Source organism: Arvicola amphibius, chromosome 4 (assembly GCF_903992535.2).
Source record: "Arvicola amphibius chromosome 4, mArvAmp1.2, whole genome shotgun sequence".
In the NCBI taxonomy this organism is placed as follows: domain Eukaryota; kingdom Metazoa; phylum Chordata; class Mammalia; order Rodentia; family Cricetidae; genus Arvicola; species Arvicola amphibius.
The window spans coordinates 66,408,830-66,434,000 of NC_052050.1; the positions used below are offsets into that span (position 1 = coordinate 66,408,830).

A 25,171-nucleotide genomic window follows, 5' to 3' on the forward strand; every position below is an offset into this window, starting at 1 on the left:
ATGTGCCATGTTACATTGGCAGAAACCTCACTCATTTCTTGATTGCATTAAGATATGACATCAAGTGATTGAGCTGTACTATGTTGGTTTGTGTGGGTACTTGCTGTAATGTCCATACAATCACAAAGTTGCCTAATGATGCTTTTCTCAAAACATATCCCCACTGTTAAGTAAAGTATGACTAGGACTTCTTTGAAGGATAGTGGTAAGGTCATTGTCATTCTAAAACAAAATGAGCTCTATAATGCACCCTTCTAACAACCTAAACCTACATTTATTGTAGATATAGTCTATGGGGTTTTGATTTGAGCCTGTTATATAAAATATTAAATTCATAAATAGTTTATTATTTGGAGTAGGGTAAGGCTGTTTTTTGCAATGTTGGGGTTCAGATTCCTTATAAATAGCAGACAAGCACTCTACCAAAGAATTATATTAGTAGCTATTTTGAACATACATTTCTCATTAACAGTTGGGACATGCCCTTCTTTTTTAGCATACAATGTTGTGCTACAAAACATGCTGCTTTCTGAATAGCCATCTCTCAGTTCCACTAGGCTTGTATAGATATTCAGAACATTAACCAATACTTGAAAAACTCAGTCAGAAATAGCCAGATGGGGGATCATATGGAAACCTACTAATGTAGAAGTTTCTTAAAATATATACATATACAAAAGGAATCTAAAGGAAGTCACTAAACAATGGTGAAGCCAATGCCCCAACTAGATTATCTTTTTTTGAAGACCAGGCTGGCCTCGAACACACTCAGATCCTTCTGGCTCTGCCTCCCAAGTGCTGGGTGGTGTGCCACCATCGCCCAGCTCCAACTAGACATCTTTTACCACCAAATGAAACTTGCAGTGCCAAGAATGGGTTACATCTAATTGAGTGAGTTGTTGGCTAAAAGGGCCTCATGGAACCCCTAAACAACTCAGGTGATTGCCAGGGATATTGGTTTCACTCCACAAACTGTCAGGTCCTGTTGCTGAAGATAATATTTATATATCTCATTGAACAAGGAGAAGTTGTGCTGGGGCCTCATTAGAGCCTTAACCCCTGCTGACTATGATTCATGATACTGGAAGGTACTCTGCACACTACCAGAGGAGAAACTAAACATCAGGCCAGCTACCACCCCTGAACCTACTAATAGTGAGCTGAGTGCATGACATGCTGGTGAAATAGTGGCACAAATGCTGTGGGAGTAACAACCATTATATGATTGGATTTAAGACCCGCTCAACGAGACGGAACCCATGCCTGACACTGTTCAGGTGACCAAGAACCTGACACTAGGGAACATGGGCCTAGAGAAAAACCAAATACTATAATTCTGCTAAAATAACAAAGCAATAAAATGACTCCTAATAACATTTTGCTATACCCATAGATCAGTGTCTCATTCAATCATTACCTGAGATGCTTTCTTTTGTAGTAGATGAGAACTAATATGAAGGCCAACAATGAGAAAATGTGAAGAAAGAGATTATGAAACACTCAGTTTTTAATAAGATAGCTTCATCAAACCTATCCTCTCAGGGCTCTAAGAACTAAATGGAAGAGGAGATAGAGGATTATTAGAGCCCACAGGGATGGATCACACCAAAGAAACAGTGTCTTCTAGACACAACAGGACTGACACACATATGAACTCAGAGACTATGGCAGCATGCACAAGGTCTGCACACAGGTCCCAGTGTTGAGAGTGGGCAGTGGACATGAGTTCCCACCCCTAACAAGAAGCTATATCCCTTTGGATAGCCACTTGCAAAGGAAAAATTAGTCTTACTGGGTAGATAAACCACATGTAAGGAAAGAACCCATACCCAGAAGTAGATGGCTAATACAAAATGAACTCAGTGATATATTTGTAGATTTCTTTGGTTTCATATTGCTTTGTTTGTTAAGTTTTAAAAAAAAATCTTGTCTCTTGCTTGTATATTATAGTTTCTGATTTTTTATTGTATGTATGTTTTGTGTGCCCCCCCTTTAAAAAATCCTGGCTTATTTGCCTGTTTTTTATTTTTTAAAGAGAAAGAAGGCATGGGTGTTGGATTGGTGGGGAGGTAGGGAGGATCTGGGAGAAGGGAAGGAAAAATTGTGATCAGAATATATTGTCTGAAAAAATTATTTTCTATTTAAAAAGTCTGGCCTAAAGGTAATTTATATAAATTCTAAAATTAGTTCATTTCTTGTAAATATTTTTTTATGTGTACATGATATATATGTGTCTATGTGTGAGGTCACATGTGTGGCTAGAGGATATCAAGTGTCAGTTCTTACCTTTCACCTTGTAAAACTGGTGAATTTCGGCAAATAATTATCCCAAATTTTCATTAGCCTAGATATTTATTCAGTCTCTCTTTTACTTAGAAAACAAGTACATGCCAGAAAATTTAACCAGGATAATCTCTCAGGACAAATCCTAACGTCAGAACAGACTTTGCACACTCCAAAGCTCTTGTTCCATGAAATACTACGACAAAGAATTTTCTCCAAATCACTTGGAAGGTAGGTTAACAATGTCTTTAACACAAAGTTGCCTAATGATGCTTTTCAAACTCAAAAACTCAAAGAAAAAGGACCCAATAATATATTTAATCAAAAAAAGAAAGACTTCTCCATAACAAAAATCATTAAAACACTGAAGAGGATACATAGAAATGCAAAGACATCCTGTGTTCACAGACTGAAAAGTCAATATTATTAAAATGTTCAGACTACCCAAACTAATTTACAGATTCAATACTATCCCTATTAAAATAACAGTGGCAGTCTTCATAACGTTAAAAAGCAAATCCTCAAGTCACATGGAATTACAAAACACAAAGAGTCAAAGAACAAAGCATGAAGTATTATACTATAAGTTCAAAAACACTACACAAAGCTAAAATTAAAAGATGAGGCAGAGCAAGACTACATTAAGTACCTCCCATAATCATCTGATTAAGTACTTACACACCAATTTTCAGAAGAGTACAGAAAGTTTGGTTAGACATCACAGAGCCTGTACTTTACATCCTTTTGCTTTGGGACAAACTTCCTAATTATAGCTGAGGCTATCCTCTGACAAAATTCTCCTGACCTCAGCCTCCTGTATACTGGAACTACAGGCACATACCACCACCCTCAGATAGTATCTGCTTTAAGAGCAACAAAATGTGTTGAAGGCAGGAAGCAAAGTTATTTGTATTACCCTTCCACAGCAAGGAGAGTGATGCCTCCTGCTTAGAGTACAGAGATGAAATTAAGTCTAGGTCATATCCTTGATACTCGGTACAAGGCCTGCTGTGATGAAACCTGGTGTTGAACAAAGTCACATGACCTCTGCCAGGAGGCCAATATCCATTACAACTATGCTTAGGTCAGGAGGCTGACTACCTCCTTTAAACTCAGGCAGCATAGGGTGGAAAAGATCCCACTTGCTAGGGAGCAGAATATGAAAGCTAGCCAAGGGTTTTGTCCTAGCATTCTAACCTGGCCCGAGGTGAGACCAAGCACCTGTAGAAACTGAATGTCCTATATGCAGGCTAAAGTTCACATATGGAGCCTTGAATCTGGCTCCAACAACAGGGAGATATTTGTGCATGGGTAGAACAAACTTCAGTTTCAGCCTTGAAATGGATCCTGGGCACACCTGATTTGCTAAAAGTAGAATAGTTCCCTGCAGCTCTGAGACTCAGGTGTGAACCAGCTTTGGTGGCCAAGGCACTCTCTTCACCATCCACTCTCCAGCCTCAGGAAACATTAGTATTGCCAAGTCAGTATTAACTCATAAAGCTCTAAACTGCCAAAGTGCCAGACAGGTCTACAAGTATGTACTGACATACATGTCAATCATTACCACCAACTATGAACCTGAGTGCACCCAAAATTGTTAAACCTCTACACGTAAGAGTTAAACCCAGGCAAGGCTCAGATTAGAGCCAGTCAGATGGCACAGGACCATCAACACTATCTCAACACAGTGTGGTATAAGGCTCTATTCATGGGGATAGGGTAGTAAGCACAAGACCATGTGTTGGAACTTAGTGCTAGGCTGGTCATGTTTTCTTTTTCCCAAACAGGATTTATCTATGTAGCTTTGGCTGTCCTGGCTTACTCTGTAGACTAGGCTGGCCTCTATCTTACAGAGATTCGCCTGGCTCTGCTTCCTGGGTGCTTGGATTAAAGATGTACGCCACCATCACTTGGTGGCTAGTCAGATCTTAATGGTCTGCCTGTGAATGGAGCTTCTGAACAGTCCCAGTACCGGGAGAAGACAAAGTTCAGAGGGTTTCTATTACTATAATATCGCCTATGACTAGCTGCAGTTATCTTGGGCCAGGAGCCCACTTCAGCAACAGGCAGTTTGAATCATGGGTGTTGTGCAGGTCTTAGTAGTCTGTAGATTCAAACTACACAGTTTACAAATAATGGTGACTACTTGTATAGCATAAGAGCCCAAGGAACAGAGATCAATTTAAAGTGATTCTTCCCCAAACAAGGTTGAATCCTGCACTGCCATACAACAGACTCCAGAAAGAAACTTGAGGCACCAATGGCCTATGGGACCCCAGGCAGAAGCTTGTAGTTACAGACTACACTTTCCCTTGGCTCTTCCCAAATGACACATACTCAGTCTACCTGAGACAAACCCAGGCTTATACTGTGCTCAAGAACCAAAGTGGTGACAATATGGTGTTAAGAGTTTCCCACCACAAATGTGGACCTACACTCTATCTAGTGCTGGCATAATGAAAGTGACAACAGGCTCATAGAAACTATGCTGTATTAGGATGATTAGGGTACCTCAACACCCAAAGAATGGCCCATGACAAATTATGAATTTATTTTCAGAAAACAGGATTTTACTTCAAAGTGTCAGAGATCTCAGAGAACATGAAATACCAGTTTTAAGGAACTCAATGAAATTGAAGAAAATGAAACAAACATGTTTCCATACTTTAACAGAAACTCTTAAAAAATCAAACAGAATCCTTGAACTGAAAAATACACTCAAAAGATTTAAAACAGAAGGCATTAATAGTATGATAGAAGAAACAAGAAAAAATAGTAACCTTGTAACCAGCTACCTACGATGGAGGGCTGGCTAGAGAGATGGCTCAGCAATTAAAAATGCTTGCTGCTCTTACAGATGATGTTTGTTTTCCAGCACCCACATCATGTGGCTCATAACTGCCTATTAACTCAAGTCCTAGGGAACCTGACACACTCTTCTAATCTCCTTGGGCACCTGCACAAACGTGCTTGCTTGCTGACTAGTGAGACTACATAGACAAATTCAGATGCTCTAATACTACTAAGTGTGATATATAAATTACATATATCTTTGGCATGGTCTTACTCTTGTCTAGATTAAAACAACTGTTCTTGTTCTTTTGTTTTTGTTCTTATCTTTTAAAAAAAGATTTATTTAGTTTATGTACATGAGTGCTCTAGCTGCAAGTATACCTTTATGCTAGCAGAGAGCATCAGATCCCACTATAGGTGATTGTGAGGCAGCATGTGGTTGCTGGAATTTAACTCAGGATTTCTGGAAGAGCAGCCAGTGTTCTTAATAGCTGAACCATCATCTCTCCAGTGCCCTTTTGTTCTTATTTTTATGATCATGTCAAGTTCTTATAATTTAAAATTAATTAAAACCATAAAATATTCTTTGTGTCATAGAAACCATAAGGCAAAAATCTAAAATATACAAACCAAAAATAATAAGCAAAGAATCAAACCACAATACTAGAGCCAAACAATACTACAGCAAAGCACTAAAGAAATATTACAAGAGCTGGGCAGTGGTGGCACACACCTTTAATCCCAGCACTCAGGAGGCAGAGGCAGGTGGATCTCTTAGTTCAAGGCCAGCTGGTCTATAAAGTGAGTTCCAGGACAGGCTCCAAAACTACACAGAGAAACCCTGTCTCAAAAAGCAAACCAACAACAACAAAAGGAACAGCAAAACTAGAAAACACATTACAAAATGGCTATGATAAGGCCATAACCTTTCCATAATTACTTTGAATCAAAGTAGGTTAAATTCTCCAGTTAAACAGTCCGGGGATATAGTGCTTACGTAGCATGTACTAGGCCCCAGGTTCAATCCTTAGTATTACAGGTAAACAAATACCCTCACCCCGAATACATACAGAATGATTAAATACAAAAAGTACTCTACAGGCTTATCATAAATCCAGGTCACCTCTGAGAACACATACAGATACAAAGTAAAGAGATGGAATAAATATTTCATTCAAATGGAATCCAAAAGAAACTACAAAACCAACAAAGTCAAAAGAGTAAAAAGAGACAAGGAAGGCCACTGCATTATGATAAGATAAAATAACATTACTAAATGTATACACAGTTAATGTCAGAGCACCCAAATATGTAAAATATTGATGAGCACACACGCGTGTGACACATGAACATTCATGTACGTGAACACACAATAACGACAGAAATAATCCTGAACTTCCAAGAGGTGTTTGACCAGATGGAGTGAGTCAAAAAGGAAAGAATATTTATTCCAAACATAAAAAGACAGGAAAATGCTTTAGAAATCCATAAAGGAAGAAAAAGGATATTTGAAAAAAGCTAAAAAAACAACATGATCAATCAAAAAGAGTAGGCAAGTAGCCATAGCTCCCAGATGGGGAATGGGAGAAGCAGCTGCAAATGATAGGCCAAGCAAGAAGCATCTATTTTCAGGAAAAGTCTAAAGACCTGATAAGCTTCAAATCCCGTTGTCGGTTTTGATGAGAAACAAATTCCTTTGGTGGGAAAGTCAATATAAACTGAAATCCCACTTTATTACTTTAAATGCTACTCCAAAGACAGGGCCAGGAGCCACCTTGAGATGGAACCTATTATTAAGCTGAGAACAGGGAACCACAGTCTTGTAGCTGCAATTGGCCCTGCCAAAGTCACAGGATGAAGGCAGGCCTAGGAAAACAGCTGTAAAGAATGGAAACAGACAGACGCTAAAACGTTGAAAGGTGTAGGGAGGTGGGAGACTCACCCAGGCAGGAAGTACATAAAGAATGATAGTCTCTCTTTCTCAATGGTTCATCAACTGAAATAATTCTGAAGTTTGATAGTCTGAGTTCAATAGCTCATCCATCTCTGAGCCACCTATCTGCCAACAGTTCCAAGGAGCTTGAGAATGCTGAAGGTCCAGTGGTGCACTAAACAGCTACCGACACACCCATCTGGCAGACTGACTGATAATCAGGAGGTTTTTATGAAGACATGCCCTTTATCTACTTAGTTCTCAGTGCTGTGACGGCTTCTCACACTCCTGTTTTATCTGAGAAAATTACTCAAGAATCTCAACCAGGTTTGAACTCTAGAGAATCAAGAAGAAAGAGCCTGCCACAAGCTATAATGCTAACTGTGGCCGGCAGAGACAGCTAGAGCTCAAACGAGGAAAATTATCTGTATTTGGAGACTGATTTTGTTTCCTGGCCACCCAGACTCGAATGATCACACAAAAAAACTACATTAATTACAACACTGTTTAGCCGATGGGCTTAGTCGTATTCCTAGTTAGCTCTTACATCTTAACTCGTTTCTATTAATCTATGTATCACCAGAAGGCTGTGGCTTACTGGTAAGGTTTTGGCACCCTTCTCCTTTGGCAGCAACATGGCATCTGCCTGACCTCACTTTCTTTCTCCCTGCATTCATTGCCATAGGCCAAAGCAGCTTCTTTATTAACCAATAGTAACAAAGCATATTCATAGCATACAGAGGGAAATCCCACATTAATTATCACTTAAGACAGCATACCAGACCTCACACATTTGCTCAGGGACTCACCAACAGCATAAGCTATAGGAGTCTTTCTTAAAAACAGTAATCCACAGTTTAACTGACTCTCTCCAGTCCTCATGCATAGAAATTAATTGAACATTATTCTTCTTTCCTTTCTCTTACACCATTCTGCCATGTATCCTTTGTTCCACCCTATTTTAATAGCATCTTAATCTATTTTAGATGTTCTTATGCTTTTAGTTCACTTCTTGTATTTTTCGAATTTTTTCATTATTGGGAAGTCTTTTTATTTTTCATTTAATTTTTTTTCTAATTTCTTGTTATTTTCTCTTTCCTTCCATTTTCTCTATTCTTTCTTTTTCCTTTCTCCATTTAATTTTCTATTTCTCCCTTTCCCTGCCTTCCTCCTTTATTTATTTCATCCACCTTACTTTATCACACTAACCTTAGATACTTTTTTTTTTTTTTTTTTTGGTTTTTCGAGACAGGGTTTCCCTGTAGTTTCTAGAGCCTGTCCTGGAACTAGCTCTTGTAGACCAGGCTGGCCTCGAACTCAGAGATCCACCTGCCTCTGCCTCCCGAGTGCTGGGATTAAAGGCGTGCGCCACTGCCGCCCGGCTACCTTAGATACTTTTTAACAGCACATTATATGCAGTTCTGTCTTGTGATAATTAACCGGTGATGTCAGTGGGCTTCAGTCAATTCTAACGTATATTTCCTGTGTATAGTTTGATGCACAGTTTGCTGCTAACAGCAGATTATTTTCTTTTCTCTGAATAGTACTGGAGATTGAGCAATCATGAATAACCAATGAATAAGTCAGGGAGAAAATGTGAAAATACCTACATTCAAATGAAAATGAAAGCACAACCTACCAGAACCTCTGAGGTAGAGCTAATGTTAACAGGCCCCCAGATCTTAGCACAACTAATGCTATGTTAGAGGCAACATTCTGACCTTAAAACCCAGCATGCAGGCCCCAATACCTGCCAAAACAGGAACAAAAACCTAATCAAAGACCTAGTGAAGAGTTCTAGAAAAATCCCTAAATGTACTAACCTTGCTTTTTTTCCCCTGTAGTTCTGCTTCCTGCTAACTGAAGTGTGATAACCAGGATGTAGTTTTTGTGCATAAAAGACAAAGGCTTGGGGCTGCATGATTTGAGCAAGTACCCCATGTAGCTGCAGGCTGGCAACAAGGACTTTCTTTTAGGCTTTAAGAGTTTCTATGTGATTGTCTCTGGTGGGCTTACCTCAGAAGACTAAGGCAGTATGAGAAAGTGTAGAGTTATTGTCTTAGCCATTGTTCTATTGGTATGATGAGACTCCATTATGAAGGCAACTCTTTTATAAAGGAAAACATTTCACTGGAGCTGGCTTACAGTTTCAGGTTTGTTTACTCCATTATCAGCACAGTAGGAAGCATAGCAGACATGCACGCAGACATGGTGCTGGAGAGAAACTGAAGGTTCTACATCTGGCTCCACAGGCAGCAAGAAGAGAAAGAGCCACTGGGTGTGGCTTGTGTTTTTGAAACCTCATAGTCCATCCCCAGCAACTCACTATTAAAAAAAGGCCACACTTCCTAAGAGTGCCACTCCTAGTGCTCAAGCATTGAAATGTATGAGTCCATTGGGCCATTCTTATTCAAACCACCAGTTATGAAAAAGTTTAGTAAAATGTTGTGATAGAGTATTAAAGAATAATGACAAAAAAAATCTGTTCACTACAGACACAATCTCACCTGCAATACTTTTACTATTTGCATGGGTGAGGGATCAAACCCCACAGATTCACACATTACAGGCAAGCACTATACTATGCAATTACATCCCACACCCCCTCCCAAAATATTTCTATAGTTGGTTGGATTTACAAAATTAAACTTGTGGCTACAAATTGTGATGGTCAATCTTGACTGTCAACTTCACAGGATTTATGTGGGATGTCCTTCTGTATATGTGTTGCTTTTATTGGTTGATGAATAAAGCTTTTTTGGCCAATGGCTTAGCAGAGTAAAGCCAGGTGGGAAATCCAAACAGAGATATATATAGAGAGAATAGGCGGAGTCAAGGAGATGCCATGTAGCTGATGAATGAGAAAGATGCCAGAACATTACTGGTAAACCATAGCCTTGTGGCGATACCTAGATTAACAGAAATGTGTTAATTTAAGATGTAAGAGATAACTAGGAATAAGCCTGAGCCATTGGTCAAAACAGTTTATAATTAATATAAACTGTTAATATAAGTCTCTGTGTGCTTCTTTGAGACTGAATGGCTGTAGGACCAGGCGGGACAGAAACTTCTGTCTAGAAATGGCACCCAAACATTTGGCAAGAATTTTCACATAGAGGCTGAGAAAGCTTAAAAAAATAAAGGATTCTACACAGACAATAATAGAGGCAAGTACAGCTTCTTGGTAATCGTCTTTACTCCAGTAAGCACTCTTTGCTGGCAGCGAGCAGAGGCATGGATACTTTAAGAAAGGCTTCCTGACTCAGCATTAGCAGCAAAAATCATATGGAGGTTCTTAAAGAGGCCCTGCCACCAAACACTTAAATGGTGTTTATGAGAAGCTGGCAGCATGCCTTTTGGTGGTGGCATGGACCTAGAAACTCCACAGAGTTGTGGCAAAAAAACATGGCCCCCACCAGTACCTCAACCATGAAGTTAAAACTCTCAAAGTCAAGGAGTAGGGCAGATCCAGTCACCAAAGCTGCAGCTTTAATACTAGTCATCCACTTAGCGGATTAAAAACTCGTGGCCAGAAAAAGATAGATATATACAGTAAAGACTGATTCAGACAGGAAAAAAAAAGCTTCTAAACTGTTTACAATGTGGTTAAAAATATACATAGGTTTGGGAGAGAAAAGAAAAAGGATAGAGAAATGGTATGGGAAGTCCTTCTGTCTATGTGTTGCTTTTATTGGCTAATGAATAAATCTGTTTTGGCCAGTGGCTTAGCAGACTAGGGCAAGGTGGGAGTTCCAAGCAGATAGAGGAGAGAGTAGGCGGAGTCAAAGAGAAGCCACGGAGCCACCAGTAGACAGACATGAGCTGTCAGCTGGAACCTTGCCTGTAGGCCACAAACCTTGTGGTAAAATATAAACAAATAGAAATGGGTAGATATGAGTTAGCCAGAAATACACTTAAGCTATAGGCCAAAGAGTATTGCAAATAATATAGTTTCTATGTGGTTATTTGGTTCTGGGCAGCTGGGAATGAACAAGTAATCTCTTACTACAGAGAAAGTCCTTTAAAAAGGAAACAGAGTAGGCGGGTTTGGTGGTACAAGCCTTTATCTCAGCACTAGGGAGGTAGAAGCAGGCATCTCTGCAAGTTCAAGGCTAGCCTGGTCTACAGAGTGAGCTCCTGGACAGTCAAAGATACACATAGAAACCCTGTCTCAAAAAACCAAAAATTTAAAAATATACATAAAAGAAATAGAGAAAAAAGTCATGTAAAGATAAAAATACACAAAGAGTCTGGATTACGTATATTATTGTCTTTTCTTTGAAATTTTTGACTGTGAATGAGCTAGCTACAGAGATATTTTATTGTATTGTATGGGCTGCTAAGCTAACCAATATATATTTTAAAGGTATCTTGACTTCAAAATTTAAGTTTAAGGACATGTTACTTTGGAAAAGAGGTTATGCTTGTTTCCACAGAGGACAGAAAGCTGTGGATTCCTTACCGGCTAATGTGGTTTGATCAAACAAGATCCCTTGAAGCAATGCGTATGTGGTCTAACATCCACAACAGCTTCAGGACTGCTGTGTGAAATGGACCAATCACACAGGATACTCCATGAAAGACCTGATTAACAGTGCCCCCAATCAGCAGGAAGTAGTCTAAAAAAACTAGACCCAAATTCCCAAATATTGTTTATAAATGTTTGTTTTCATTTAAAGGGGGTTGACTACAAATGGCTAATGGTCACAGTCAAGGTTTTTCTAAAGAAAAAAAAAAAGGAGACATATAAAAATGAATACATTGGTATGGACTTTGGTTTACTGATACAAATTTAAAGTCAATTTTTGCTATATGTATATTTCTACTCTTATTTAAGGCACTATGCATATACAGCTCATTTAAAACTGTAATGTATAGTTAAAATTTACAAACTAATAGTCATTTATAATAGTCAAATTTGTAGCCATGTTAGGTTTTCTACATATACAAAGATATATTTCAGTTAGATAGATAATCTTCAGCACTTCAAAGACCTACAGAATATGGCATTTCAAAGGTTTTTAAGAACTCAGACTTTTCTCAACAGTGAGACATTTTTGCTTCTGCCAGTACCAATTACTTCAGAGAGGTTGATGGGCATCAAAAAAACTCATTATGGAATTTGTCTTCAATGTGACAAAGCTAGCCATTTGGGCAAGAAACTGCTCTTGCCTGGACTGTTTTATGGTATGATATATGAACTGGACGTGCAGGACCCACAAATAACTGCTGAATTTTCCAAAAGACAGGGTACTTTAGGATTCCTGCTTCACAGGAGAAACTTCCAAACATTCTGCAGAACACACAAGAAAGCAACTGACAAACTTTGCCAATACAAGGCAGAATAGATCTTCAAATTTCCTGAAAAGTCTGCCAGATATGATGAGCCTCTAGGCTGAAGATGGATGCCCCAATGTTACAAAAGAATTTTGGGTGACTGTCCAAGCAGCAAGATGTCTCTGTCATTTCAAAAACTTTGGAAGTTGCTTACAATGCACTTCCTGTTTAAATAGGTAATATTATATACCTCTGGGGTCTCTGATGGAGTTGTAATTTTCCTTAGTTATGATAAAAGATAAATTAGATATGAAACTTTAAACTCACAAAGATAAAATAGATGAGAAAATGTTTTTTAAATTTTGCTAAATACAAGTAACTAAATATTGTAAATATAATTCTTTCTTGATAACTGTTTGGCATATGTAATTTTACTATGTTAAAGTTCAAACCTTCCTTTTTAATTAGACAAAAAAAGGGAAGGTGATGTGGGATATCCTTCTGTATATGTATTGCTTTTATTGGTTGATGAATAAAGCTGTATTGGCCAATGTCTTAGCAGAGTAAAGTCAGGTGGGAAATCTGAACAGCAATATATATAGAGAGAGAGTAGGTGGAGTCAAGAAGATGCCATGTAGTTGCCAAAAGAGAAAGCTGCCAGAACATTACCGGTAAGCCACAGCCTCATGGTGATACATAGATTAACAGAAATGTGCTAATTTAAGATGCAAGAGCTAGCTAGAAATAGGTGGGAGCCATTGGCCAAACAGTTTATAATTGTTAAGTCTGTGTGTTTCTTTGGAACTGAATGTTTGCGGGATAGAACTGGGCAGAACACTGGGCACTGTGACGAGGTGCTCAGTCTCCTGCTGCCACGCCTTCCTGCCATGCACTAGTCCAAAAGTTCTAGTGGCAGAAGTGGGAAAGATTAGCGATAGCATTAATGGTAGCTTCCACTGCCATGCCAGAAATAACAATTCTCTTATGTACAGCGACATCCCACTTTCACCAGGCTTGTCTAATGATAAACAGTTTAAAGGGCTCACACTGCCTCCATCCCTTCCAAAGACTTATTATTTCATGAAGCTGTCATGCTGGCTGCTCTTCCTTCTGGGAGAATTTGAGTAAGTTACTAAATATCTCAGAAACAAAATCACATGGCCCAAACTCCCAGTGGGCCACAGCTGTTATTTTTCTTTTTTATGTGTTTGGGTGTTTTGCCTGCATTTATGTTTGTGCACCTGTGTGCCTGAGAGATCACTAGAGGTCACGAATCCTCTGGAACAAGAGCTACTATAGATGGAGTGGCCAAAGGCCGCTTCCCGCCACCCGGCTAGCTTTACCCAAAATAATTACACGGAAACTGTATTCTTTTAAACATTGCCTAGCCCATTAGTTTCAGCCTCTTATTGGCTAATTAACACATATTTAGTAATCCGTGTAGCACCACGAGGTGGATCGCTTACCAGGAGAGATCTTAACCTGCGTCCATCTCGGAGAGGAGAGGCATGGCGACTGCCTGAAGAGTCTCCCCAACTCTGTTTTCTTTCTCCAACAATTATGTTCTGTCTACTCCGCCTACCTAATTTTCTGTTCTCTTAAAGGGCCAAGGCAGTTTCTTTATTAATTAACCAATAAAAGCCACAGCCTCATGTGGCTTTTAAAAGTCCTCCATCAAGCTACAGATGGTTGCGAATCACCATGTGGTTGTGGGAAGTGAACCCATGTTCCACGAACAGCAACAAGTACTCTTATCTAATCTCTCTAGCCCCAGTTTTTCCTTAATAAAGATTTCATCTAGATCTGACATTTCTCTTTATTTAGTTGAATTTACAAATAAAGGTCAAAGGGCCCAGGAGCATAAATAAGTTTTTTTCTTTCCGAGGAAGCCTATGAATGTACATTGGCTGAGAACACACAGCAGAATCTTTGTTTTGCCAACCTCAGGGTGTGTACAAAGTGACTCACTGAAAAATGACAAGTACAATGGTACTTTTTTTGCCAGATCAGGAAAAAACATCTATTCTATAGGTTTATAGTCAAAGACTTATATTCTAAATCTGAAGCAGGTTAAGAAATAATTACTAAAAAGCTAAATTTTGCACGTTTTTTTTTTTTTTTGGTAACAAAAGCAAGCTAGATCTTAAAGTGTTTCTTTTCTTTTTTTCCCTTTGATTTGAGGTAGAATTGTATTAGCACTGAATGAGTGTGAAATTCTCTCTGACAAAAATTTCCACTTTTGAGTTAGGATCTCACATTGCAGCCCAAGGCAGGGTTTGAACGCATAGCAATTCTTCTACTTCAGCTTCCTAATTTCCAACAAACTCTCTGGCGAAAAAATATAGAAAGTTAAACATGCCATTTATCTATAATACTCTGTGATGTTTCTTGAAAACTGCTTTGGAGCCATATAGAAAAGGGATTTCTATTCTAAAGTATAACTAAGTTTCCTCTATTGCTTTTCAAGAACAGCCAGATATTTTACAAGATATTTTAGTTTGTTTATGATGGGTGTATGCTAGTCATCTTTTAAGAAATATTTTATTGGGGGCTGGAGAGATGGCTCAGAGATTAAGAGCACTGCCTGCTCTTCCAAAGGTCCTGAGTTCAATTCCCAGCAACCACATGATGGCTCACAACCATCTGTAATGAGATCTGGTGCTCTCTTCTGGCCTGCGGGCATACACACAGACAGAATACTGTATACATAATAAATAAATAAATAAGTATTTTTTTAAAAAAATATTTTATTTATCTGCATGCCATGTGTGTTAAGGTACCCAAGGAAGTAATTAAGAGGGCACTGGATCCCCTGGAGAGGGAGTTACAGGTGATTGTGAGCTACTTGATAAGGGTGCTAGGAAAATGACACAGATTCCTTGGAAGAACCCAGTCCTTATCAACTTACATACCAGCAATTATAGCATAGTCTCAGAACATCATGCTTGAGGAAGATTAAAAGTATCAGAAACAAAGGAGTTGGAAGAAATAAAAAAGGATTCTACAGATAAGCACTAGTGATGAGATTTCAATGTAAAATCTTAATTTATCAAAGGATGATAAATTTCTTGCCAGAAAAAAGTAATAAACCAATACGTGACTACCATTTAATGCTATTTGTAGGCAAGGTGATAAATATTTTACATTATCTCATTTCATTTAGTCCATATAAAAATGCCCCAAAGTATTTGTATTTTAAAGTTAGGCAACTTTCCTAAAACCACTCATATACTTAGGACTTTTCTTTGTGCACAGCCAACTTAATCACCACAGTAATCACCTGCAAAAGGCCCTCAAGGGATCAGACCTGTAAAAGTTTCTTCAAGGAAGGAGAGGCTGGGAAGTCATCAGACCCTCACCTGAGACTTCAGCCATGTCGATCTATCCCGACTGTATGAGATTCTTCTCTAGCTGCCCATGGTTTAGGATATTTAGTTAAACCTTTCAAACATTGAAAAAGATGTTATCCCCTACAGGATTCACTCAAAATCCACACAATTTAGTTAAAGAAAGCCATGGAGGGGATCATATTTTAAGTAGTTTTTTATTTTCTCTTGGACTGTATCTCAGCCAGTGACAGTAAGCATGGGCTGTGGTTGGGCACACCTGCTGAGAATAAAAAGGGTGCAAGTTTAACTCAAGAAGGGTAAGAGATTTATGAGGAAGTCATCAACCACATTGTAATGAAACTTTTAGTGACGGCTGGCTTTTTCCTTTTTTTTTTTTTTTTTTTTTTTTTGGTGGGGGATTTCACCTATGTGATAGACCTATACTTATATGTAAGACTATTAATTCTGTCCTGATGGTGGCATCCTACTGGACTGAGCAAATGCTTACTTCTCTCAGGAAAAGTTCACTCACACACACAAATATTAGATAACATTATTTGCAGTGGGATCATCTAAATAAAAATTCCTGGGCTTGTAAGGGGTGGTTTCATGACACTGCTAGTCTGTAAACCCAGCCCTTTGGAGGCTAAAGCAGGAGGATCAGCAGGATTGATGTCACTATAGACTATACAGAAAGGCTGAGGCCAGCCTGGACTACATAGTTAAATCCTGACCCCAAAAGAAACCCCTAAACTTTAAGGTTGATATTACACCACAAAATTCCACACGCCATGCAATGCAGAGATAGAAAATGTGATATGAACAGTATTCAAACTCTGTGTATGCATCTCAATTACTAAATGGGCTATATATAAATACTAATGCTTTATGTGCTAGTTCAGAAAGTTCTAATTTAAAAAGTAAAAGATTGGCACAGTATTTATTAATAAAAAGTGAGCTTGAGTATATTTCCTGAGATGGGAAATTATATAGCCTAGATTTATAAACAACGTCAATGTATTTACAGGTATACTGTACACATCATGTAAAGGAACATTGCATCATTAGTCCATTCTGCTCCTGTGCAAGCATCACAGAGCATACAGTACATAAACTAAGAAACTAAGAAAGTTACTAGAAGACTCAGGGAACATCTTGGAATGCATTAATATCTTTATTTTTTCTTTTTTGAGTTATGGTCTCAACTACATTGTCTGGGTTAAATTTAAACTTGTGTGCTCAAGTAATCCACCAGTCTCAGCTTCCCTGAATATTGTAACTACAGGCATATGTACCTGTCTTTGACTGTGCTGGATATTAAATACAGGTCCCACACGTGCTAGTTAGGTGTTCTACAACTGAACAACTCCCCAGCTTGAGGCCATCTTTCTTTAATAGTTTTTGTGGTTTTAGAACACTTTTACTTACCAAGACCACCAGTATTTAAGTCCACATTTTCCCATAAGAAATCATTTAAAAGTGGAAATCACAGAATAAAGGAAAGACAATGTGTTGTGAAACCTGGATCCATAAAGTAGGACAAATAGCTAGATAAGTAAAAACTGTTAGAAAGAAATGTAAAAGTCACAGTTCATCACTCAAGAGTCTAATTCACTAAGACTTACTAGAAAGTTATAAAAACACAGATTCTAAACTTGGCATGATGGAACATACTTGTAATCCTAGAACTTCAGAAGCTAAGGCAAGAAGATAATGATTTTAAGGGGCAGCCTAGGCTACACCGTGAACCTGTCTCAAAAAAAAAAAAAAAAAAAAAAAAACAAAAACAAAAAACAACAAGCCACACCACTGTGTTGGCTACTTTCACACTCTGTGACTCACTATCTGCCAGAAACAGCTTAAGGAAGAAAGACTTTGGTGTTTACTTTCAGGGGCCATCAGTCCACTGTGGCAGGGAATGCATGATGCTAAAGGCAGGACAATCTGTGTTGCTGGTTAAAGGGACAGGAGAGTGAGGTAAAGACTCCTCACATGGTTGATGATCAAGAAGAAGAGCGCAAACCTGGGCTGGAAGTAAAGCTGGACTACATGACTGAAAGACCTATCCCAGGCATGCCACCTGCTCCAAACTTCCATAAGAACACTGCCATGAGGTGCGGACAAAGTGTGGAAAGACGCTGTGCCTGTATGTGTGTGGGGTGCGTGTGTTTCAAATAATTTGCTTATTTTCACAATACTGTGTACTCATTACACATTAAGGAAAAGGAAACTGAATTAAGTTTAACAAATAAATTTTATCCTTTTTCATTATAACTTTTTTTTTTGAGAAGGGGTTTTATGTAGCACTGACTGAACTGGTAGTCTTAATTTTTTCCGCCTTCACTTCCCAAAGGGTGGTATTCCAGGCATGTATCAACATGCCTCACTTTTAAAAATAGAATTCCCCCAGCTCTATCCTGAGAATTGAGCTCAAGTTTTCATGTGATAGGTAAATGCTCAAAAACCATGCATTTTTATTAACTTGACTTACAGGACACTACTACACTGTATCTCTGTTTGTCTTAAAAAAAGATATATATTTTAGGTATGTGAGTGCTCTATTTGCATGTATGCCTACATAACAGAAGAAGATATCAGATCCCATTATAGATGGTTGTGAGCCACCATGTAGTTGCTGGGAATTGAACTCAGGATCTCTGGAAGAGCAGCCAGTGCTCTTAGCCGCTGAGCCATGTCTCCAGCTCCTCTCTCTCAACCTATTCTGTCATTTTTCTAAGGCACACCACCCTCCCCTCTGTATGTGTGTGTAAGAATAACTATACCAGGAACCAATGTCAATCTTACTCTTCAGCGTCCCAAGTGCTGGGATCTTGATGTGTGTGACAGCTTTTCTATTCTCTATGTACTCTCTATATTGGTAATTTCATACATTCTCCCAACTGGAAATGTCTACAACCCCATGACTGAAAATTCTATTTAGTCCAGCCTTCTCTTAGAAACATAAATTTTATGTGTAACTCTTTACTCCAACATTTTAAACTAGACAAATTCAAAACATTACTTCTGATCTTCTCCTTCACCAAACCAGCTCCAGTATATCTTCCGTACTTTTGTTTTGTGGTGCTGAGGATTAAGCACAGAATCTCAAGAACACTAGGTGTGCATTAGAACACTGCTCTACAGCCCAGGCCATTTCTCTGACTGCTCTTCAACCTGTTTTTGGTAACAACTCCAACATTCCAGAATTATTTAAACCAAAAACTCTGTAAGCAGGCTTAATCCTTCTCTTTCTCTCAGTCTACACCTAGTGTACTACTAACAAATGCTCTTGGCTAAACATCAAAAAATATTTCCATAAGTTGATGGTTACTCAAAAACTCCATCTCTGTCGCTTTAGTCCGAGTTATCATCATTTCTTACCCCATTTATGCAATAGCCTCTAACTTCCTCCTACCTACCCTAGTTCCCACCTAGTATACATGCTACACAACAGTCAAGAATCTTTTTAAAAATCTAACAAGTTACAGTCCTCTGTTTCAAAACCTTTAGACAGTAACTCACCCATTTCACTGAAAGTAAGAGTCATCATCATCTTCTTCTTCAGCAGTTTAGAAAGCCCTACAGCACCATCTCTGACTTCCTACTCACTCTGGCTCATTCCCCACTACTCAGGAGTTCCTTGCTATTCCTGGAATACGTGAAGAAACATTCTCATCACAGTCTTTGCAATGACTATTTCCTCTGCTTGCAAAAGCTTTTCTTCATAAAACTTCACACATGATCCCATTCCCATGCATCAGTAGAATGTTCATCCAGTTAAATCCTCAAACCAGGTATGGTGGACCAGCTCACTCCAGGTTACTGTGAGCTATAAAGTGATACTCAGTTTCACTCAACAACAACAACAAAGTCAAGGTACATAGGGCAATAGAAACTACTTCATTTAATCCATAATCTAGTTCACCTTCCCTTTTCACAATTCTCCTTATCCTGTTACTTGAAATGGCCATTATAGCTAGCATATTACATATTTATAACCTACCTGCTACTCTCCATATGCCATCAGAATGTAAGAACTACAAGGACCTATTTTCTTCACTAAAATTTTCTCATGTACAGACTAGAACCATGAACAGGTTGACAAAGAAAAATTACCTAATTAGTGTATTTATAACAGACCCTTAAGAGTCCACTAAAAGAATCTTCTGACAGCAGAAATGAGCATGTAAGAATAACATCAAGTTCTTTATCAAAATAAACCATCACTAGCGTTCTGGTTAATGATTTCTTACTAGTAACCCAAATTCTACACTCATTCAAAAATACAGTCAAAGACTCTAAGCGGTTAACATTCCTTTCAACAATGTTGCTATTCCAGTAAAACGAGATAAAAGTTCTCACTGCAGCACACATGACCAAGCCTAACTTAACAAACAGGAAATTTCCTCTGCTTAAAAACTCAATTTCAAACTAAGTAATTCAGAAGGAATCGAATTACTTAGGGTTTTCCCTCATTACCTAGATAATGTTTATAAATAAAACTTAGAACGCACATTGCCATAATCATCATCACCACAGAAAAACTGAGTTCTAGAATTATTAGTAGCACCTGGAAAGTAATTTTAAAAAACTGCCTTGTTCCTATGCAAAGATCAGTATCTCAGTAAACAAGCTGGACTCATCACAGCTTCAGTTACGGTCTCAATAATATCATGTCCCTGAGTCCCTGTCCACAGTTTCTGAGACTTTTTATGCAAAACACTATAAATCTGAAACTCGCGTGACTAAGACGTAAAGTATTTCAATTACTGCAACTTCTACCTAGACGATCCATTCCACTCACAACACTTTTGGTTTTTCTTTTGGTATAACCACTGATTATAGACAAGTCTCTAAACCAAGAAAACAAATAATCTGTAGTTTGCTATGGACAGTTTGAAAAGGCACCTAGGGAACTACTCAACTCTCACCGACCGACTGGATGCGGTGTCTGATAGGGACTTTGGAAGCTTGTCATGGGGGGGGGGGGGGGCAACTGTACAGTATAAGCACAGCACGCACTGGCTGGAATGTAAACTGTCTATTTATTACACATTACAACTCCCAGCTTGTTTCTCAGCCCGCCTGAGCAGACACAAACTCAGAACCCAGTCCACAGTAACGGTGTTTTCTTATCAGAGGTACAAGGAAGTCCCCAGCAGGGAGCGGCAGGAAAGGCGCTCACCACCCCGCGCGCGACAACGGCCAGGTCGGGGCCGAGGTGTACGCGCCAATGCCCGGCCTTACCTCAGGAGTCCGATCCGGAGGCTTCTTTCTCAGCGCCTGACGAGCGCCGGGGTCCACGGGCGAGTTCATGTCCGCAGACCCACGCTCCCCAGCGTGCGTCTAGCTGACTCCCATTTGCCTGAGTCGGGTGTGCGCCCGCCCCACCAGAAGGGAACTGAGAACTGTCGCAGGGTCCAAACTCAAGCAAACAAGTCTTCGCAACGCCCGCCCAGGGCCTCAGCCCACGCGCGACTGGCCAGAAAGACGCCTGCGCGGGGGCGAGAGCGGGCGAGTGCGCACGCGCACATCGCGCACGCTCCCGCCCGCCTAGCCGTGACGTAAAGACTAGGGGTGGGGGACTGAGAACGAGCTGCTAGACCTTCGTCGCGAGAGTCGGTCACGTGATTGTAGCTTCCGCATCCCCAGCTTCCGGCTGAGGTTCCGGAAATGTTATGAAGGCCTAGCTAAAAATAGCCGGTGGGGCAGAGCTGCGGGGAAGGCGCTCAGGACTTGTACCTCAGCACCCGAGTCCGGAAGCAGAGGGACCCAAGGCTTGCTGAAGCCTAGGCCGCCATTCAGCAACTTCGGGAAGCCCACACACCGCCGCGCAAGCCGCGGATCTCAGGGCAGTACTCGCGCACCCAGCGCTATTTTGAAAAGCAAAATCAAACCATGAAATCGCTAGTGAAAGCTGCGCTCAAAAAGTGTTTTCAAGGCTGTAGATTATAGCTCAGGGGATAGCCTGGGGGCCAAGCATGCACCAGGAAGTCCTGGACATGATGATGGATGCCTCAGCGGCTGGATGTAGTAGTTCAGGATCTTCGTTTAAAGGGTTTATGACCTAAAAGCCTCAGGTGGGCTGAAAAACTCCAGATGGGAAAGTTAACATCTGTGGGCTATCAGGATTCTGGAAACTTCTGATAAGATCCACATACCAACCTTGGAATTTGCCACTTTGAGACTGTTGGGGAACCTACATGAAGATGAAATCTTACATCCCAGTTACTTTTTCTGTCCTTATAAAACTCACAAGTCACGTGTGCACTCGCCACTCCCGTGGAGAAACTGCTGTTCACTTGTTCTGATTAAAGGACAAATCTGCTTCTTTAGAGGTAGATCTGCCCTTTTATTTCAACGTGCCTCCGTCAATCCTGATCTAAGATTCTTGAGTACTAAAGCCCTCCGAGTGGGTGGCTGGGGGCCAGCTAAGGCCAGGTTCATCTGCTTTAGCCTAATCTGTGTTCAGAGTAGGTTCCTCTGTGTCGTTTTTTCACCCCTGAGGCAGCTGGGTTTTATGTTGCCTGGAGCCAATAATGAGTGCTTTTGCATTGAATTTTACGTTCTGGTCTCTTTTCCTAAAATACCGTAGCTACAGTTTGTTTACTTGTCCTTTGGTAAGAAAAGCCGCAAAGAGTGAGTTATCAGTTATTTTTCCTATTAGGATAAAAAAGTAATCTGATGAAAGGAACTGTAGAGAGTTAATTTTGGCCTACAGGCTGAGACGGAATTTCAGGGACTTGAACAGTTGGACATGAGTGCTGGGAACTGAACTGACCTTCTTCAAGTACACTACTTGCTCTTAAACCACCGAGGCATCTCAGCAGCCCCCAGTTTTTCTTTCTTCCCTTTTTAAACATTCCTTTTGTGTATGGTATGCCATTGTGCTTATGTGGGGGGTCTGGAGACATCTTAGAGGAAAGTGGTTTTTCTTCTACCATTTTGGGTTCTGGGAACCAAACCCAGATTATCTTGGTAGCATGTACCTTTTCCTGCTGAGCTATGGTGGCAGGGCTGTCAAGTGACTGTTCATTTTGTCCACAGTCAGGGAATAGCACATTATGAATGCTCTTGCCCAGCTAGTCTTTTTATTCAGTCAGTACCTCAAGCCTATGAAACAGAAGAGTAAATCATCTCTTCCTTAATTAGCCCAATCTTGAAACTCCCTCATAGACATGCCCAGAGATTTATCTCCATGGTGATCCTAGATTCTGTCAAATAGACTGTATTAACCATTACAGACTGTTTCAACAGTAAAGATTAACTGACAGAACTCCAGAATTCATCATTTTGGGACAGTTATTTTGTTCCATTACCAGCTCTGGTGGACCACACTAGTCACACCATTCCTTGTGTGGCTTGACCTTCTGGCATTTCATTTATACAGAATTTTAAAAGTTGATCTCTGACCACATCTAGATTCATCATAGTATTTTCCAGAGTAAGTTAACTAGGGAACTTATAGTCTTAGTATTTGACGTGTTTTCCAGTAATGACTCACAGTACCTTTCTTGTGGCAAGGCAAGAATCTCTAATAAAAAGAACAGGAGAGTTCAGGCCGTAACATTTCAGAGTAATGACAGTGCTGTATTTTCCGTTGGGCCCTGGGGCTTGCCCAAACTTGAAGTTTACAACATGCTATTAGCACATCATTTTTTGAGGTTAGGGCACAAAAGCCCTTATGGCTCAGCCACTACAGAAATAAACTGTGAAAAAGTTGTACGGTACTTGTGCTGGTTAATTTTTCTGTCAACTGACACAACTTAAGGCCATCTGGGAAGACGGAGCCTCAATTGAGAAAATGCCTCCATCATATTGGCGTGTGAGCAGGTCTGTGGGGGCATTTCCTTGATTAATGATTGACATGGAGCCTTAGCCCACTGTGGGTAGTGCCGTTCCTGGGCAGTGGTCCTGGGTTCTCTAAGCAAGTAAACCAAGCAAGTCAGTAAACCGTGTTCCTTCACAGTCTCTGCTTCACTTCCTGCTTCTACGTTTCTGCCCTACGTGAGTTCATGCCTTGACATCCCTATAATAGGAAAGCCGACACTTCTCCTCCACAGGTTGCTTCTGGTCAATGTTTTATCACAGCAATAGAAAGTAACTATGACAGTGTTGCACATGACTGCATCATGTTTGTGTATATAAACTAGATCCCAAAGGTCCATCCCAAATCATATCCTTCACTTCCCCCAAAGATTAATGTTCATTATCATCTTAATATTTTGAAAGAGGTGAAAAAACCCAAAAGCTTAATCATAAACTTGAGCTTTGCAGGCAATCAGACCTGAATTTAACTTTTAGTTAGAAAAGGGTTTCCCAGTCTTGAGAATCCAACCAGAGCAAGCATTTTATTACTATTATGAACTTAACCCCGAAGCTATTTAACGTATCTCTGAACATCCGTTTACACATCTCTAGAAATAGTGGGCCCTCAGGGTTCTCAAGATGATGAGTTAAATCATGTAAATCATTTAGTGTGTTGTCAGTACAATCCAAACATTGCCACTATTTCTGTTTCTTCTGGAAAATGATTTCCCTAAAATACAAGTTCAAGTTTCAATAATTTTGATTGTTTTGATGTAATTAAAAATTCTTATTAAAATATAAGAAATAAAATCCGATTATTTTAAATTTATATTATTTGTGTATGACTGTTGTGCCTACAATATGTATGTACATCATGTTATATATCTCGTGTCCTTGGAGGCCAGAAGAGGGCATCAGAGTCCCTAGAACTGGAGTTGCAGGTGTTTGGTAATGACTATGTAGGTGTTGGGACTAGAATTTAAGACAAGTGCTCTTAATTGAACCATCTTTCCAGTTCCTGATGGTTTATTTTAAAAATAAAAGTATCTTGAGTCAACTTAGGTCCAATTACAAATAAGCTGAAAACAATAGACCCTTGTGGCAGTATGATAAACTAGTTAACCTAACCCAAAGTAGGCTAGTCTAGGTATTCCCTAGCAGTTTGGAATAGAAAATTACTAACAGCCAAGCTTGCGTAATGATTTGTAAACATGAAGGTCATGCCCCCTGATAAACCGCAACTTCTCAGTCCTCACCAGCCTTCAGCTCGGACTTGGCCTCACTTGCTACTGCAGGCCGAATTCCACACAAGAAAGCACATGTAAAAAAACTGGGATAGCTTTGCAACCTGTCACCCCAAATAGCTTGGAAAGCTTTCTGGTCTAAGAGAAATGACGGACTTTACAGGAGACGATATGACTTTAGATGAGCATGTTAAATCCTCTGCATCTCACTCAATTTCTCATTAGCAAAATCAGTCTTCCATGCTACTTAGAAATGTTTAAAAAAAATCTGAATGTTTTTAGGAACAGCTCATAAATGATCCTTGCTTTCCTCATGTTTGGTTCTTACTGCTTTAAAACAGAATGTTTTTCTGTGCTTAAATGTAAAAGTGAAAATTAATATGTGAAACTGGGTTCTTATTTAGCTATTATTGCCTCAAGGCTTACCTCAGCTCAATTTAACCTAACTTAAGGAAGGCAGCTTCCCAACAAACCTACTCAGGGTTAAATTATACTGCAGAGCA

The 25,171-nt window shown here is 39.6% G+C and overlaps 1 protein-coding gene across 5 annotated transcripts in view; it reads right to left on the reverse strand.

Annotated features, from left to right (window-relative positions):
• The window catches only part of Rapgef6 (Rap guanine nucleotide exchange factor 6), a 170,896-nt gene extending 149,794 nt beyond the window's left edge, over window positions 1-21,102 (reverse strand). For all 5 annotated transcript variants that reach the window (XM_038325883.1, XM_038325882.1, XM_038325884.1 and 2 more), the window contains exon 1: window positions 20,863-21,102. In XM_038325883.1, the coding sequence (XP_038181811.1) occupies window positions 20,863-20,931 (69 nt within the window). In that variant the 5' untranslated portion in view covers window positions 20,932-21,102. The remainder of the gene's footprint in view (window positions 1-20,862) is intronic.
• Window positions 21,103-25,171: the final 4,069 nt, after the last annotated feature.